The 20,051-nt window shown below is 36.1% G+C and overlaps 1 protein-coding gene across 1 annotated transcript in view; it reads left to right on the plus strand.

The window, feature by feature from the left end:
- Positions 1-20,051, plus strand: part of F5 (coagulation factor V) — a 79,670-nt gene that overhangs the window by 27,476 nt on the left and 32,143 nt on the right. Inside the window, exons 8-13 of the mRNA XM_051998990.1 lie at positions 936-1,131; positions 4,835-4,934; positions 6,552-6,763; positions 13,130-13,280; positions 14,719-14,931; positions 16,743-19,500. Of these exons, the coding sequence (XP_051854950.1) occupies positions 936-1,131; positions 4,835-4,934; positions 6,552-6,763; positions 13,130-13,280; positions 14,719-14,931; positions 16,743-19,500 (3,630 nt within the window). The remainder of the gene's footprint in view (positions 1-935; positions 1,132-4,834; positions 4,935-6,551; positions 6,764-13,129; positions 13,281-14,718; positions 14,932-16,742; positions 19,501-20,051) is intronic.

The following is a 20,051-nucleotide window of genomic DNA, read 5'->3' on the forward strand; positions in this document are numbered from 1 at the left end:
GTGTCTGATTCCTAGGACATAGAATAGTGGCCACTATTCAGCTCTCCCACTCTAATCTGCCTTTCTCTCACTCCTTCCCTAAACTTCAGGTGATCAATATGGCCTTGGGTAGATTATTACCAAAGTGGATTCTGTTACTTCAGAGGTCCAATTTTTAATAAGTTAGGGGAATAAGCATGAAAGGGGAGTAAGCATGTGCTTACCTACAGATACGGAAAGTGCTACTCATCAGCCACCCATGATTTGTCTAGTAGACAGTGCGGTAGCATAGTAGATATAACAATGGACCTGAAATTATAAAGACTTGAGTTCAAATCTGGACTCACATACTTTTTGTATAATTCTAAATAAGCCATTCAACTTCTATCTGCCTTAATTTCTCAGTTGAGGAGAATGAGATAACATTTGTAAAAAGCATTTAGTATAGTTTTTGGCACTTGCATGTTTATTCTCTTCCTTTCCCTTCCATGAGAAAAAGTCTTATGACATTAAGCATAGAAAATAACTAGAAAATATAGTGAGCTGAAATGCATATAGGATTTATCTGCTCTTGTCATTGTTGTAGTAAGTTGAAGTGTTCACAAAAAGCCATATACATCATACACATAAGTATCTGTCCACTGTACCAGCAGCTGCTTTAAGCTTTACTTAGTTCAGTGTAATTCAAGATATACCAACCCTTAGTTCCCTTAAACATCCTGATGTGAGTAATGGGGAAGTAGTCTCCATTTACTTTTACTATTCACAGAAACTCCCCTAGAGGGCCAGAACATGCCCCATGAGAATCCCCATCAAAGAGTAAGATTATTCTAGTGTTCTTTTTTCATCTACATTTCCTGCAACTTCTTCCACCATCACCACTAATAATGAACTAGGGTTTCAATGGAAGGAAGACCTAGTCTTCATTTTGTTTACAATTTCTTTTTTTCTTTCAGGAGATACAACTTTTGGCACAAAAATAACCCAAACCAAATTGGGACACGTTATAAGAAGGTTGTCTACAAACAGTACCAAGATGAAACTTTCACTAAACGCAAAGAAAGTAATGATAAATCCAAAGAAAATAAAGAACCTGAAGAAATTAGTATCTTGGGTCCTATCATTAGAGCCCAAGTAAGAGATACCCTTAAAGTAAGTAAATAATGGTGGGATACCAACAGAGGAATAATTGAATAGTGTTGGGAAGGTACTAGTGTGTGTGTGTGTGTGTGCGTGTGTGTGTGTGTGTGTTAAAATTGTATGTCAAATTGACTTCAAACATATTGCTTTGTAAACAGCAAAAAGAAAAGGCAGCATCATTTTTCTCTCTTTTTCTCTATTTTCTTTAATGTGCAAGCATAAATGTTATGGAGAAACTAGTACATGTCCCTTTGTCCATATACTACTTCTGGAGGGGCTTCAAGATGTATAGAAGAGAACAGATTTCCCATTGTTTAGAAATTACTACTTACTCCAAGGTAGTAATCCACCCTTGGAGATAGAAGACCCAGAGGTCTCTGGAGTAGGGGTCCTTTACTCTTTGGAAAGTCTGATGAAACCTATGAGCTCTTTCTCAAAATAGTGTTTTTAGAGGCATAAAATTATACACACACACAAAATGATTAAGGAAACCAATTATATTGAAATAGCTATCAAAACTTAAAAACTATTCAGGGACCCTAGATTAAAAACCAAAGGACTGAAGGATGATGTATTGGGTAAGAAAGGAGAGGGTGAGGAAAATGGGGATTATGGGGAGAGTCGGGTTAAAGTATATCTTCTCCACTTCCTCCCTTATCTTTGGGTCTCAGACTTCTTCATCCTTTTCTTTATTGCTGAGTGGGAGTGCAGTAGTGGAGGGTTAAGGGAATAGGAGAAGGCTTTAGGGTTTGGAGAGAAATAAGATGAGAGATGGTAGTAGAGGCACTTTGGAGTCTGCTCATACCAGCTCATGGAAGCAAACTGTCAAATATTCAGGGTAAACATTTACACCATAGAAATAAAAGAAAATTTGAGCTCATAAGGCTTGATTTATTTTCTTTATTATCTGTACTTAAGAAGGTGATAGGCAAAAAATCTTAATTTAAAGTGTGTGTGTTTTGTTTAGATTTAAAATATATCATATGTACATTTCCTCTTTAAACTCCTCCAAAAAGCCAGTTGTCAAAAATGCCAGCACATTCTTGAGATGAACCCATTAATTAATTTTTTTAAAATAACTTTTTATTGATAGAACCCATGCCAGGGTAATTTTTTACAGCATTATCCCTTGCACTCACTTCTGCTCCGATTTTTCCCCTCCCTCCCTCCATCCCCTCCCCTAGATGGCAAGCAGTCCTTTACAGGTTGAATAGGTTACAATATAGCCTAGATATAATATATGTGTGCAGAACCGAACAGTTCTCTTGTTGCACAGGGAGAATTGGATTCAGAAGGTATAAATAACCCGAGAAGAAAAACAAAAATGCAATTAGTTTATATTCATTTCCCAGTGTTCTTTCTTTGGGTATAGCTGCTTCTATCCATCTTTGATCAATTGAAACTGAATTAGCTCTCTTTATCGAAGAGATCCACTTCCCTCAGAATACATCCTCAAACAGTATCGTTGTTGAAGTATATAATGATCCCCTGGTTCTGCTCATTTCACTTAGCATCAGTTCATGTAAGTCTCGCTAATCCTCTCTGTATTCATCCTGCTGGTCATTCCTTACAGAACAATAATATTCCATAACATTCATATACCACAATTTACTCAACCATTCTCCAATTGATGGGCATCCATTCATTTTCCAGCTTCTAGCCACTACAAACAGGGCTGCCACAAACATTTTGGCACATACAGGTCCCTTTCCCTTCTTTAGTATCTTTTTGGGGTATAAGCCCAGTAGAAACACTGCTGGATCAAAGGGTAGGCACAGTTTGATAACTTTTTGAGCATAGTTCCAAATTGCTCTCCAGAATGGCTGGATGTGTTCACAATTCCACCAACAATGTATCAGTGTCCCTGTTTGCCCACATCCCCTCCAACATTCCACATTATCTTTCTCTGTCACTCTAGCCAATCTGACAGGCGTGTAGTGGTATCTCAGAGTTGTCTTAATTTGCATTTCTCTGATTAATAATTATTTGGAGCATATTTTCATATGGCTATAAATAGTTTTAATTTCTTCGTCTGAGAATTGTCTGTTCATATCCTTTGACTATTTATCAATTGGAAAATGGCTTGATTTCTTATAAATTAGAGTCAATTCTCTCTATATTTTGGAAATGAGGTCTTTATCAGAACCTTTGACTGTAAAAATGTTTTCCCCGTTTGTCCTTTCCCTTCTAATCGTGTCTGCATTTGTTTTGTTTGTACAAAAACTTTTCAATTTGATATAATCAAAATTTTCCATTTTGTGGTCAATAGTAATCTCTAGTTCTTCTTTGGTCATAAATTCCTCCCTCTTCCACAGGTCTGAGAGGTAAACTATCCTATGCTCTTCCAAATTATTTATAATCTCATTCTTTATGACTAGATCATGAACCCATTTTGACCCTATCTTGGTGTATGGTGTTAAGTGTGAGTCAATGCCTAGTTTCTGCCATACTAATTTCCAATTTTCCCAGCAATTTTTGTCAAATAATGCATTCTTATCCCAGAAACTGGGGTTTTTGGGTTTGTCAAACACTATATTATTAAAGTTATTGGCTATTTTGTCCTTTGAACCTAATCTATTCCGTTGATCAACTACTCTATTTCTTAGCCAATACCAAATGGTTTTAGTAACTGCTGCTTTATAATATAATTTTAGATCTGGTATAGCTAGGCCACCTTCATTTGATTTTTTTTTCATTAATTCCCTTGAAATTCTTGACCTTTTGTTTTTCCACATGAACTTTGTTGTTATTTTTTCTAGTTTGTCAAAGTAGTTTTTTGGGAGTCTGATTGGTATAGTGCTAAATAAATAGATTAATTTAGGTAGTATTGTCATCTTTATTATATTTGCTCACCCAATCCAAGAGCATTTAATATTTTTCCAGTTGTTTAAATCAGACTTAATTTGTGTCGAAAGTGTTTTGTAGTTTTGCTCATAAAGTTTCTGATTTTTCCTTGGCAGATAGATTCCTAAATATTTTATACAATCAGTAGTTACTTTAAATGGAATTTCTTTTTGTAACTCTAACTGTTGGGTTTTGTTAGTGATATATAAGAATGCTGATGATTTATGTGGGTTTATTTTGTATCTTGCAACTTTGCTGAAGGTGTGGATTGTTTCTAATAACTTTTTAGTAGAGTCTCTGGGGTTCTCAATACCATCATATCATCAGCAAAGAGTGATAATTTGGTTTCCTCGTTGCTTATTCTTATTCCTTTAATCTCTTTCTCAACTCTTATTGCCAAAGCTAGCATTTCTAATACAATATTAAATAGTAACAGTGATAGTGGGCAACCTTGTTTTACTCCTGATCTTATTGGGAATGGTTGCAGTTTGTCCCCGTTACATATGATGCTTACTGCTGGTTTTAAATAGATGCTACTGTTTATTTTAAGGAAAAGTCCATTTATTCCTATACTCTCAAGAGTTTTTAATAGGAATGGATGTTGGATTGAACCCATTAATTAAAAGCAATTAGAGCAATATAGTAGAGTTTTCCTCTGTATTCATAAGAAAAAATTAGAGATTCTCAGATATCTTAGCTAGGGATAACTCAGCTAAGAGTGAGAAAGTAGGCAAAACAAAATCCCTTCTTCCCACCAATCCAAAATTGAGTGTAAAATTTAGTCAACCATTTTAATCAAACGACATATAAACCTTGTGGACTTAATTATTGAAGTCATGATTTCTGTGTTTTTCTTCTCCCACCTTGACAGATTGTATTTAAAAATATGGCCAGCCGTCCCTATAGTATTTATCCTCATGGAGTAACACTTTCCACAGATGATGAAACAGCTATGAATTTTTCTACTTCAGGTTTGTATCTCTATTCACAGGTATTAGGTGAAGCCATTTAATGTATCTTTCAATATGTCATAAAGTAGATTTTTGTGCTGACTTTCCTTCATGTATAAAATAATACAATCAGTCTGCTTCAGTACTGGGGATAGGAGTGCTGGATTTGTCATTAAAAAACCTGGACTTCTAATCTCTGCTCTGTCATTTACTATCTGTATTACACTGGGCAAGTCAACCTGTCCAGGATTTAATTTTCTCATCTTCACAATGTGGGAAAACGAATTAGATAGCTTCTAAGGTGCTAATCCATTGATACTATGATTTCCCAACATCTAGAAGGATGTACCAAAAAAATGTCATTTTCTTGCTGTCATAGCAACCCCTAGTGGACAAGCCAAACAATTGCATATTTTAGAGATAAAATTATACACCCATACATCCATATATCCATACATGTCATTCCTACTCAAACTCCTTCTGTCCCAAACACCGTGAGAATGACTCATCTTGGTGCTTTCCCAGGTAGTAATGGAGTATTGTGGATAAGTATGGGACAGCTGGAAAGAATAATGGAGGCAATTAATTGGACCCCAATTTGTCCATGTATTATGAGCAAATTATTTAATCTCTATGACACCAAAATATCTTCTGTAAAATACTTAAGCAGTTCTGAAGTTGTATCAGTAAGGGTGAGCTTGCCATGTTGTGTATCACAAACTCTACATTACTTCTTATATTATTTTTAGTTTTAATTCTTTTGAAGATAGTGAAGCATCTGAAATACCCATGAGCAAGTTAATTAATTTTTATGTATCTCAGGATAGAATTAACATACTAGTCAGATATGATGAGCTAGAACAGTAGCAGGCATTTCCACACTAGGAATACCTAACATCGAGGAAACCTTAGGGCTGTGAGAAAAAAATAATAAAGGCTAGCATTTATATAACACTTGAAGGATTCCAAAATTCTTTATAAATATTGTCTCATTTTAACCTCATGACAATCTTGGAATTCAGGAAAATGAGGTATACAGAGCTTAAATGATTTACCTAGGATTGGATAGCTAGTTAACTATTTGAAAAGAGATTTGAATTCAGATTTGAATCTGATTCCAGATCCAGTATTCTATCCTATTTAGGTATCTGTATTTGCACATTTCTCAGATGAAAATCCATTTTAAAATAGAACTTGTAGTTCTATTGTTATTTTTATTAGAATAAACTAAAATTATATATATATATAATTAACTTACACACATATATCTATATCAGATTTTATGGTACAAAAATTATTTTTGAGGTCATAAACTGTACTTTGAACATGTAATAGAATGATTTTTCTGGAAAAAAAAATTTTCCTCCTTGCCAGGATGGATCTTCTGGTCTGAAAATTCTAATTACTTATCTTTGATTAGCTGATAATTAGGGAAACTGAGGTCTCAGGTACCAAGTTCTACACTAAACATTTAATAAAGACGTTATCTTCCTGGTTGTAAAAGAGAAGATATTTGTCAAAGTTTTATGGTATCAGAACACTTTCTCTTCCTTTTCTTTTATAGCCTGATTCTAACTATTTTTCTGGTGTGAAATCGCTTTCCAAATGAAAATTTATTATAAATTAACTTTCCTTTAGGCAACAACACCTTGGTCAAAGCTGTCCAACCAGGAGAAACTTACACTTATAAGTGGAACATCCTGGAATCTGATGAACCCACAGAAAATGATGCTCAATGCTTAACAAGGCCATATTATAGTACTGTGGACATCCCAAGGGACATTGCCTCAGGCCTGATTGGGCTACTGTTGATTTGTAAGAGCAGAACCTTGGACAACCGAGGGGTCCAGGTATTGTATCCCCTCATTAATTACCCTTACCCATACTTGCTAGATTTACAGTCTGAACTGGAGAAAGTTTGGTCTTGAGTGTTCCTTCTTGCTATATATATAAACTTTCCATTTGGTTATTCTTGTCTGATCTGTCTCCAAATCCAGATTCTGGGGTATGTTATTGGATTTTATTCTGGATAATAGAGTAAGGGAGCTGGAACAATGGTAGTATCAACAGACAGAAATATTTTGCAGAAAAATTGAACAGCCCTTCTTGTCTAGGTTACTCAAAATAATCATTTCTACTGGAATTTAATTTAATAACATTAGCTTTGCTTTTCAACATGATTGTTTTCCTAAATGTACTTTATTTTGCTAATTCTTAGACTTGGCAAGCTCAAATTCTTCCTAAAGGAATGGGATAGCATTAAATGCTTATTATGTGCCAACAACTATGATAAATACTTAAGAGACAAATAGAAAACAGAGACAGAGAACCTTATGTCTCTGCTGCTATCGGGGACCTTATGTTCTAATTAAAGTAGACAACAAATATAAGAAGACTCAGCTACAGGGCAGATGGCAAAGATCTACATTTTGGCAGGAGAGTTCTCAAACTTGAAGAAATTAAAGATCCTTTAGATCACAGTCATCCAGAATTCCCAAGACAATTTATGAGAATCTAAATATCTCTTCTTGGAATATATAAAATAAAGCAGTAGTTCTCAAACTTTTTGTATCACTTTATACTCAATAATTACTGAGAATTTCAAAGATCTTTTGTTTGTGAGGATTACATCTATCAATTGTTTACTATATTAAAAACTAAAACTTTTTCATAGTATTATGAAAAGAATTGTGATCTCAGAGACTGAAAGGGTCTCAGGTATTATTACCAGTGTTCTTGAATGACATTTGAGAATTGTTAAATTAAAGGAAAGTATAATGTAATAAAAAAAAATAAAATCTGTAGTTGTAAAGGTCTTGCTATTTCAAGAAAGGGAAGGAACTAGGTATAAAGAGAATTTGTTTCTACTCCATATTTTCAATATTTTGATTAAATAGTTTGCTACAACTTGTTAACATTTGTGTCATTTTTGCATAAAGTTTTGATTCTGGAGATATAAAAACCTAACCCAGGATCTGCGCTCAATGATCTTAAGGTCTAATGGATTCAGAGAGGAAAGAATAAATGCACAAATAATTATAATACAAACAAAAGTTACTAAGTGAAAAGAAGTGATCTTGGCAAAGTGTCATGAAAAGTGCCAGTTTTACTTGGCAGGGCTTTGTGAAGGGTGATGGTATCTGAATAAGACTTTGAAGGAAGAGAGAGACTTTGAAAGGTAGAAATAAAGACTATAGGATTGTTCAGAAAATAAAGCTTTGGGCCTGAAGACATGAAGACACAAGTTAAAATTCAGCTGTGGGCAAATCAATTAATCTGTCTGCCTCAGTTTCTTCACCTATAAAATGGAAATAATAATAGCACTTTCCTCATAGGATTGTTATGAGGCTAAAAGGAGATATGTTTATAAAGTGTTTAGCACAGTGCTTGGTATATAGTAGATAATAACAAATACTTATTATCTTTTCACTGAAGAGAATACATTCTAGGCACAGAAAATGATGTAAAAGACATAGAAACTGGAAAGAGGAAGAGAACAAGAAATATAGAATACATGAAAGAGAATAGCATGAAATAGACTGGATATATTTATTGGAACCAGAGTATAAATTGCTTCAATTATTTAAAAAAGCACATATATTTTATTTGGTAAACAATGAGGAACTATTAAAAATCTTGACTGAAATACATATAGCCTTATACTAGAAAGACTATTAAGCAAGTATGTAGAATGGGTAAATGGGAGTTTGGAAGGACTGATTAGGCCTATTGCAATAGTCTAGTAGTAAAAAGGAATGAGGGCCTGAACTAGGGTTATTGCAGTGGGAGAGGCTGGATTTGAAAGCTATTAAAGGGGTCGAAAAATAGTAGCTGGGTGGTGAGAGTCAAGCAAAAGTCACAAATTATTATAATATAATGAGCCCAGGGAGCCTGGAAGGATGTTAGAACGATCTCTATACATAAAGTCAGGTGAACAGGTATGGAAGAAAGAGGATTACTTTAGTGTTCATTGTGTTTAATTTAAGTTGTTAAAATATACAGGCAGAAATGTCTAGTAGTCAATTGAAAATACATGATTAAAGCCATGAGCGTGCTAGTTAATATTTAACAATTAGATCTCTGAAAACAAGATAGATTTTAAAGTTTAATCCATTTTGACATCTTTTCCATCACTTTCTTGAGCCCAAGCTATTGACAAAACATTAAATCTAACCCTGATTTGTAGCTTTTGACATTTTTTCAGGTGTAAATGCTCACACTAAAAATTTAGGAATTGATTTGAGCTCAATTTAACACATCCCTGAAAAAGTTTGGGGGAAGATTGGGAAACAACTGTTTAATACTGAAGCCATGGAAAGGAATGAGGTCCCCAAAAGAGAGAGAAGAGAAAGAAAGCCCAGAACAAAATAAAGAGGAAAAGAGAACTAGAGGAGAAAGCCAGCAGAAGAGACATAGATGCAGTCAAATACATAGGGAGGCAAGATGTGGAGCGAGCTACACCCTTAATGTTAGTTACTGCAAAGAGGCCAGAAAGAAGAAAAACAAGAATTTTAGCTGGGGATGGGGAGGGTAGGAGTAACCTTGGAGACAAGTGTTTCTGTAAAGTCGGAGAGGAGTGTATCCGAAACTCACTTTTAGGGAGAATAAGAACCAATGTGATAAGCTGGCAAGAGTGCTACAATTGCAGTCAGGAGGTGTTTGGGATCAATAACCGTTTCTTAGTTTTATGGACAAGTCACTTAACCTCTGAACAATAAAATGAAGTTCTCAATAATTCTTGTATTTATTGCATAGAGTTGTAGAAAGGCAATGAAAGAATCTAAGTGAAGTGTTTTGCTTTTCAAATTTTAAAGGTAGGAAGAAAAGCATTTATTAAATACCTGCTAAGCACTTTACAAATATTACTTTATTTGTTGTGTTAACTCACAACCCTTTTGATCCTTACTTTAGAGTTAAGGAAACTTAGGTAGACAGAAGTTAAGTGACAGAGATTGTCATACAGCTGGCAATTGTCTGAGGCTGGATTTGAACTTGTTTCCTGACTCCAGACCCAGAGTTGTATTCACTGCATCTTCCAGCTGCTTTGTTAAAAAATATATATATATATAAATATTAACCATCATCATCATCATTATTACTACTACTACTACTGTGTCTCAGAGTTTGGGCATGAAAGGGAAAAAGTTATAACTTGAAGGATAATAAAGTAATTTAAAAAAATTAACATAGATATTTAAGCATGATTATAAGCTAAAAGGAAAAACTCAAAGAGGAAGAGATTAAGACTGCCTAAGTAAATAATTGCATCACTGTCAAGCTTGGAAGAGATCTTAAAAGCTAACTAGTCCAAAACAAATCCTCTTTATTAACATACCTGAGAGTTGGTCTTCCAGTCTTTGCTTAGCGCTTCCAGTGTGGAAGAAACCTACTCCCTTTCAAGGAAACACATTCCACTTTTGGCTAGTTAAAATTGTTAGAATTTCCCCCTTTTTTACCAGTGTAATACGCTACCTACTTCTCTTGGATATCATTACCCTATTAGCCATTTTAGATCTTACATTTCTCATCCAAAGATCTCTCCTTAGCAGGAGAAAAGAGCAAAATAATCATTGAGTAATTCTGCCTTCATATTCACACTTAGGTGGGTGAGTATCCAAACCTGTAATTACTCATTTTGGAGCCTGGGACTATCACCACAACATGCACCTTTGGGCAAACAGCACAAACCCCATTTTCTTCAGTGTCTTTTCCCTCCCACTCCCAGAGAGCCATCCCATATGGAAAATAGTATTATTTAGACAAAAAGAAAAAAGAAAAAATCAGCACCACAGATCAATATATTGAAAAAGTCTAAATACATGTGCAATGTGCAACACTCGTGGACTTCCCATAGGTGAGAGGTAAAGCATTTTCTCTCATTTCTTCAAAAAAACCTTCTAAGATTAGTCCACCTTACTAGATTGCAGGAGAAAATGCATGAAGACTTGGAGTGAACCAGAGGATTGGAGGAGGGATCCTGCGGAATCAGATAAGGGCAATTTTTTAAGTGAATTGGTGGTAATGTCAGTCTGCTTAGATAAGGGATTCATAGCATTGGGGAATTGGGGAAAAGGAGGATTAAAACAGAAGCTATGGAGCCTGAGGGTCAGTAAGAGATAAATGAATGGATATCTGTGTAAACAAGCTAGATGGATCCCTGTGCTTGTGGTAGATGCTGGGAATAAATATACAAAAATTAAAACAGTCCCTGCCTTCAGGAAGCTTACATTCTATCTGAGGAAATAGGATGTGCATGTATAAAGATAAAAAATGGGCACAAAATTTTAAAAAAGATTATGGGGGGTAGCATTGGAAGCTGAGAGAATCAGTAAAAGTCTTATGTAAAAGGTAGTTAGTTCTTGAACTGACCTTTGAAGGAAGAAAGGAATTCTAAGAGACAGGATTTGGCTGAATTATGGCTTGTGAGAGGGAACAGTAAGACATAAATAAGTCTGGAGAGGTAGACCGGAGCCAGATTGCAAAGGGCTCTGAATGCTAAGGAGAGGCGCTTTTATTTTATCATAGAGGCATATAGAGAGTCATTGGAGGTTTAAAATTATATGATCGTGCATGTGCTTTAGGAATATTACTGTGACAGCTATGTGGAAGAGAGAGAGAAAGCTATGGTAATGATCATGGTTAGAGATGAAGAAAACATTTAACAGCTATATGAGTAGGGGGAAAGGACATAGGCAAAAAATCCTGAAGAAAAAGAATTAATAAAACTTGACTACTAATTGGATAAGGAAGGCGAGGGAAGGTGAGGGAATCAATGATGACTCCAAGGTTTTGAACCAAGATGACTAGAAGGATGGGGGTACCTTAACATAGAAAGGATTGTTTGGGGGAAAATCAAACAAATTCTGTTTTGGATATGTTGTGCTTGAAAAGCCTATGGGACATCCAAAGGCAGAGTCAGAAGAGAACTAAGAGATCATCTAAGTCAAAATCCCAGTTTTTAGATGAAGAAACTGAGTTCTAATGAGGATAATTGTTTTGTCTAAGGTCACAAAGGTAAATCCAAAAGTCAGTAACAGAATTGAAATCCAAACTCAAGTCTTTCTGAATTCATTGCTCTTTCTGCTATGTCACCTTTTGGATCCTATAAAATAGACCCAGTTAACACTGATTTCAGGATTTGTTCTCCAACAGTGTTTGGCAGCTCAGAATTTAAAGCAGAGGATGAATTATCTTGAGGGGAGGGGAGGTGGGGAATGGCACACATGGTCAGTCTTCAATTATCCACCCAAGTAGAATATTCCAGCAAACCTAGATGTTTCAAAGTGACAGTAAAGGGGCAGTTAGATGGCACAGTGGATAGAGCATCAGCCCTGAAGTCAGGAGGACCCGAGTTTAAATCGGTCTCAGACACTTAATACTTCCAGCTATGTGACCCCAATTGCCTCAGCAAAAAATTAAAAAGGGGCAGTAGTAAAATGAGATCTGTCTTAGTAATTGTTGTTCAGTCATTTCAGTCATGTCCAGTTCTCTTGGACCCCATCTGGGGGTTTAAAGATATTGGAGTGGTTTGCCATTTGAGATCATTTCATAGAAGAGGAAACTAAAGCAAACAAAATAAGGAACTTGCTCAGGGTCACACAGCTAGTAAATGTCTGAGGCTGGATTTGAACTTAGGCTTTGAACTTGACTGTGCCATTTAGTGGCCAGTCTTAGTAGAATATTTCCATTTCAATCTTTTGAAAACCCAGGCTATATAGTAAGTATTCACCAGGAAGATGCTGATAATGTTTAATAATCAGCTTTTCTGGAAAACAGGACTCACTTTTAAGCTTAATCTGCATTATTAACATTTTCTCCGTCATATTATTAAATCTAGACAATCAATAAATCAAGCCTCTAGCAAGAAGCTCTCCTGAGCTGAGTCATTCAAGCTACTATCAATAAACCCCTGATTACCTTTTTGCTATTTTGTCTGGCTTTTTTTTTTAGCACTAAAAATAGGATATTTAAGTCATAGTAAATTGAGGTTGGTTTTAATGATGTTTTTAAGTCCTGAAATCCTAAGTCCCTAATAAATGATTGCTAATTGATTAACAAATACTTAAAAAAGAATAAATTTGATAGTTCTGCTCCAAAAAAGAGGTGGGAAATATTTGCTCTTTTCTGAAAATTCAAATTTGCATCAAGCAACTATTTGGAAGGTAAAGACTACAAAAATGAACATTTTGTGATTAATACAATTTTTTTTCTTATAGAGGACAGCAGATTCTGAGCAACAAGCTGTGTTTGCTGTATTTGATGAGAATAAAAGCTGGTACATTGAGGACAATATTAATACATTTTGTGAAAACCCCTCTTCTGTGAAACGAGATGATCCAAAGTTTTATGAGTCTAACATTAAGAGTAGTAAGTAGAAACTTTTCTCCCTACCTTCACCCCATTCTATCCATCACTCCTGGGATAGGTATGTTTGTAATTTTGTCTATAAATATGCATGAGATTTAAATTTTCTTCCAATCCTAGGATTCTATAAAAATCAAGGTTTTGTAAAACCCTTCTATCTAAGTTTGACTCTGTATAGTTAATTTTCATGTAAATTTTATTTATGGGGAATTTCAATTTAATTTCCAATGAAATTCAATTGAACAAACATCTTAAAAGTACATGGTATGTTCAATGTCAAAATTTACATAAAACCTGGTCCTTGACACCTTGAAGAATTATAGCGATCTAATTGTGACAAGGGGTAAAGTGTTCATCATCCTAAAACAATTGATTAACCAGGGTCACCACAGCTATTCTGTTGACTATCAGCATGATCACCATCACCTGTTGACCTCATTTGGGTTGAATATTTTTCTATCATTTGTTTCATGCATTTTCAGATAACCCAAGAGACAAATCTAGAATTGTCAGGGCTTTTCCATATGGGGTGGAAGGTTGGAATTAGGAGTTGGATGTTGGTTTTTTGTTTACTTTTATCATTGAATTTTATTTTGGTTACATAAATGTCATGACCAAAGTCTGTTCAGGACCTGTTGTCTTCCAAAGAGAATCCCCATTAGTACATTTATTAATCAGATTATTTCTTGTAAATGAAGACAATTATTGTTTTATGTAAATAAAATATATACATTTATTACATCTATTAATAGGTAAAGATTGCAATGATCTACAAAAATTCAAGCATACAATTTATTGATAGGTACAAATAATATTAAGGAAGGCAAAGGATTTTGCTTTTTCTTTAATGATTACAACTGACAATTAAAGGATAACTCTTAAATTAAGGAATGTGTTCATTGGTCTTCTGTTTGTACATTATCCTTTGCTGAGTGACATAATCATTTAATCTCTCATATCCCTTGTATTAGTATGCTTTTCCCATATGGACTAAATTAATATTCTTTATATTGTCCTGCAGAATATATCCGAGGGGCTTTAAAGATAGACCATCTATCAAAAGGTCTTGAATAGCGTAGGTGCTCAGAAAACAAGGGGAATGGACAAAGCGATATATCTACATTGCTCTAGATCCTAAAATAATATATTCTTATGACTCTAAATTTTTGTGAATAATATTTTTCAGCCCAGTTCAATGAGGAGAACACAATCCATTTGGAAAATTTTAAACTGGAGATTCTAATTGTGTATTCTTTCTTTCTTCCCTCTCCCCCCTATGCCCCAAAGTAAAGCTGATGCTTGATAATCAATGTTTCTATGTTAATGGTCTTAACCTGAGCAAGTATGTCAGCTCTTCTTCCTGTGTAGTTAAATCAAAGTTCTTTCAGTAGGGCAGGGGTGGTGGGGAAGCTGTTGTTTTAACTGACTCGGTTTCTTTTAGCAATAAATGGCCTTTTGCCTGAGAGTATACCGACCCTGGGATTTTGTTACGAAGACACTGTCCAGTGGCACTTTTGTAGTGTGGGTGTCCAGGATGAGATTCTTACCCTTCACGTGACTGGCCACTCATTCTTATATGGAAAAAGACACGAAGATGTCCTGACGCTCTTCCCTATGAGTGGAGAATCTGTAACTGTCACAATGGATAATGTTGGTAAGTAGTTTGGGTATCGTGAGAGAGCCCTTGTAATGTCCATTTCATCTGCTCTCTGCAAGGCTTACTATATTACTAATGTGATGCTATTTAGTTTTTTGGTCCCTATGGATGCTTCCATTGGATGCTAAGACCTATTACTAATATTTTACAGAACTGGTGTTTCCTTAAGTAACATATCAGAATTCACAAGATTCTAATACAGACACATCTTCAGTAATGGTTTAGGGAGGCAGTGATCTTAGAGATGAAGTATTCACTGACATTGATCCCATCTTTTCATCACAGCCTCTCTCCATAGAGATAGAAGTAACCATTCTTGGGTAGCATAAGCCAGAAGCATATTCACAGAACCTCAGAGATTCAGCTGTCACAGTTACACCGACATCATTTCCAAAGAGAGGGCAACCAAGAGAGCATGACTGGTCTTGACAATCAGAGCTCAATTTTATTTCATTCTTTAAGATTTTACAAAAGCCTTTGCAGAAATAATATTTCACATTTAATAAGTTTGCAAAATACTTCAATTTATTATCTCATTTTATTCTCATGGTAACTATGCAAATCACTTAATCTCTGTCTACCAAAGTTTCCTCATCTGCAAAAATGGGGATAATTACAGCTATTTCCCATGGTCACCTGGGAGAATAAAAGGGTCCAGTTCTCTACCCATTACATTATACTTTCTTAAAGTTCCCCCATCCTGTCTAGTTATTGTCATGATCTGCACTACCATATCCACAAACTTCACCTGGTTCTATCTCATTATAGTCTTATATCCAAACTTGTGCAATGTGCAGGAATCACCACCTGGGCTTTCTGAATGGACAGTAGTGATCATACTATTTACCTCCCTCTGCCAGAAGTGTCAAATTCAAAGAGAAATTGAATTACTAAGCCCTATATAAAGATCCCTAGGGGAGGAGAAGGGCATATTGATTTAGAAAACCGCAAATGAGCATTACCCATATTGTATTGTATTTTTATTTACTTTGTAAACAATTCAGGAGTTTTGCCCGCAGCCTGCTAGTTTCATCCTTCTGCCCTAAGATACTGAAGCTACAGAAATAATGGGCAGAAGCCTAAAGCAATCATGATAATAATATAGATAATAATAATTATTAGATAAAATTATGTAATAGCCATATAAAACTAGTAGCATTTATATGGTATTTTAAGGTTTGTAAAGTACTTTACATAGTTCATACTGTTTTATGCTCCCAACATTTGGAGCTAAATCTCTGTTTTACAATTGAAATAACTGAGGCACAGAGAGATTGCATGACTTGCCCAGGATCACACAGCCAAAAAGTGTCTGAGGCCAGATTTGAACTCAGGTTTTTTTTCTGTATACATGTATAACAATCATGCTTTGGGTCTGTAGAAAAACAACATATAGGATATTGTTGTTTTTCATCCTTTCTTCTTGAAGAGGATCTTGACAAGGATAATGTCTTAACTTGTGAGGGAATTGCATTTAAGTGAGGTAGAGCTGTGTAAAGTCATTACATATATGTTCATATATTATATATGCACATATACATTTATAGTATTTTTGTTTTATATTTTAGATGCTTAGTGTTTTACATATATATTTATATCTGATTTATCTGTTTTTGTTGCTTTTTTATGGAATGGGGAACAGAGATAGTTTGTGTTTATGTTACTAAGAATGTCTTTGATTCCTGACTCATCCTTTCTTAAGTAAATTCAAAATGGATTAGGAATTGCCATTGAGGAATTGACTGTTTTGGTCTGTTTTTTTTTTCAACCAGATTTGACATATTCATTGAACTCTTCTGTTTTTATAGGAACCTGGATGCTCACTTCTATAAGTTCTAACCACAGGAGCCGAAACCTTAAGTTGAGATTCAGGGATGTTAAATGTATAAGGAATTATGATGATGACTCCTATGAAATTTTATTTGATGATAGTTTGGAAAAAGTTGTCACAGAGAAGAATAAAATTAACACCAGAAATATGCTTGATTCAGAGGAAGAAAAATGGCTTGATGATAGTGATTATCAGGATCAACTGGCTTTGCAGTTTGGTATTAGATCATTTAAAAATTCGTTAGGACCTCAGGAGGGAGATGAGCTTCTTAATCTCACTTCTTTGTTTATGGAAGAAGTCTCTGAAATGACTCCCCTAAACATGACTACATCTTTGGAGACCTCTCAGACTTCCCCAAAAGACTCTGGTAATAGTTCCAAACTTCAAGCCACCCTTCCTTACTCAGTAATCACAACAACTGGATCTCCCTTGAAGAACATCACCACTACAGGTACACACTCCATTACATCATACGCTGTAGACTCCAATCTGAAGAATTCCAGATCCCATTCTGAAGAACTTGTCAATAAGAATACAAATTCGGCTACCGTGGGGACAGCTTTGTCACCTCTTGGTGCAGGAGGATTCCAAAGCCAAGAAGATGTCAAGAAGGCAGGCCGGCAGGCCAACAAGGAGACTTCCACATTTATCACTACCTCAGCTAACCAACCTGAGGCAGAAAGAAATATATCAGTACAATCCAATCATCCACAGGTAGAACTACCAACAGGAAATGTGAGGGTGAATTTAACTCTAGAACTCCCTGATCTCCATAGAAGTGACATTCCCAACTCCAGAGCAGGAACACAAGATCTTCTAGATGATCTGGTAGTTGTTAACCAGAAGGATGCACCAAAGGTTTTGAATGGGAAATGGAATTTGGTTTCTGAGAAAGGGAGCTATGAAATCATCAAAGATACAAATGAAGATGAGGTGGAAGATAAGCTGTTGAACAACCCCCAGGATGGTGCAACATCTTGGAGAGAAGGAATTCCTTCTGCTAATTGGCACAAACCTTTAAAAATAGGAAAGAACAGAGAAAATGGTAGGTTCAGGAAATCTTCAGTTTTGATTAAGACCCGAAAAAGGAAAAGAGTTAAGTTGGCAGATAATTTACTGATGTCCCCCAGAGGTTTCAGTCCTCTAAAAGGAAGGTACAGTGCCACATTGCCCCACAGAGGATTCAATCACTCACTCTCATCCAATGATTCCAATGAGATACTATCCCCAAAGGACCTAGAACAAGCATCCCCCACTTTATATCTTGATCAGAATTTCTCTGCTGTGGACCTGGATCAGAAATTTCCCCCAGCAGAGTTTAGTAAGATGTCTTCTGATCCAAAGTTCAGTGAAATATTCTCCACTCTAGACCTTGTTTCTACTACCCATCCTCCAAATGTCTATCAGACATCTTCCCTTCCAGATCATCATCAAACACCTTCCCCTCTAGCCCCTTATGAGGTATTCACCCACCCAGATCTTAATGAGACTCCTTTTCCTCCCTCCTTCGATGAGACAACTCCCCCTCCAGATCTCTATGAGATTCCTTTCCCTCCCTCCTATTATGAGTCAACTCCCCCTACAGACTTCTATGAAGCATCCTTTTCTCCAGATCTTAATGAGACTCCTTTCCCTCCCTCCTTCTATGAGACCACTCCCCCTCCAGATCTTTATGAGATTACTTTCCCTCCCTCCCTTTATGAGACAACTCCCCCTCCAGATCTCTATGAGATTCCTTTCCCTCCCTCCCATTATGAGTCAACTCCCCCTACAGACTTCTATGAAGCATCCTTCTCTCCAGATCTTAATGAGACTCCTTTACCTCCCTCCTTCTATGAGACCACTCCCCCTCCAGATCTTTATGAGACTACTTTCCCTCCCTCCCTTTATGAGACAACTCCTCCTCCAGATCTCTATGAGATTCCTTTCCCTCCCTCCCATTATGAGTCAACTCCCCCTACAGACTTCTATGAAGCATCCTTCTCTCCAGATCTTAATGATATACCTTTCCCTCCCTCCCTCTATGAGACCACTCCCCCTCCAGATCTCAATGAGACTCCTTTCCCTCCCTCCTTCTATGAGTCAACTCCCCCTCCAGACTTTTATGAAGCATCCTTCCCTCCAGATTTTTATGACACAACTCCCCCTCCAGATTTCTATGAAGCATCCTTCTCTTCAGATTTCTACGAGACAACCCCTCCTTCAGACAACTATGAAGCAGCTTCCCCTCCTGATCTCAATTGGAATTCCTCTGCTTTGGATCTGAATCAAACCCATTTCCTATCAGAGGTTGGTCAGATATTCCCTTCTCCAGAGTTCAGTGAGAACTTGCCTCCAGACCTTAGTCATACACCCTCCTCTCCAGTTCTTGAATCAATATCCCAATCACTTCCATCCCAAATCAATGTTACTTTGACACCAAGACAAGTTAATCCAGCAATTATAGTGGGTCTTACCAAAGCTGATGGGGGTTATGTTGAGTATATTCCAAGGCAGGATGTCAAAGACAGTGATGATGATGATGATGATGATGATGATGATGATGATGATTATTTTGAAGCCACATTTGTACCCTATGATGACCCTTATAAAACAGATAGAAGGACAGATACAAGCTCACTCCGAAACCCTGACAACATTGCAGCATGGTATCTTCGAAGCCACAAAGGAAATAGAAAAAATTACTACATTGCTGCTGAGGAAGTACTTTGGGATTATTCAAAATTCTCAAAAAGGTTTGCAAAACTTCTTTTATAACTTAAACTTCTCCTATTTACTGATGCTGAAAGGGCTGCTTCTGTTCTTAGTCACAGACCCTCTTTATTTCCTTCCAATGACCAACAAAAGGATTTTGCTTTGTTTTATATAAAATGGACTCTTCATATGGTTAGAGCAAGGGATAATGACATGCAGCCTGATTATACACAGGTATTGAAGAGAATGTAAGGAAGTCCCTCAGCATATTGGATAGACTTCTTGTAGTGAACCTATAGAAGGGTATGGCCAAGAGTTGTACAGCATGGGGGCAGGCAAAGATGGTTGCCATTAGTATTGTTAGAGAAAATATGCAAGTCAATGAAATTATAGGTCTAATGGAGTTCAGAATAGTCCTGAATCAAAAATTCAGTTAAAAATCCTTAAGATATGAGGGACAGGCAGCAAGACTACCAGCTCAATTTTTAAAAGCCAGGGCATAGTAAAAGCTCATAGCTTCATAAGTTTACAAATCACTTTCCTCACAAATGTTTCAATTGTATAGCAATGTGACTAAAGCTTATTTGGGTTA

This window comes from Antechinus flavipes, chromosome 4 (assembly GCF_016432865.1).
Source record: "Antechinus flavipes isolate AdamAnt ecotype Samford, QLD, Australia chromosome 4, AdamAnt_v2, whole genome shotgun sequence".
Taxonomy (NCBI): Eukaryota; Metazoa; Chordata; class Mammalia; order Dasyuromorphia; family Dasyuridae; genus Antechinus; species Antechinus flavipes.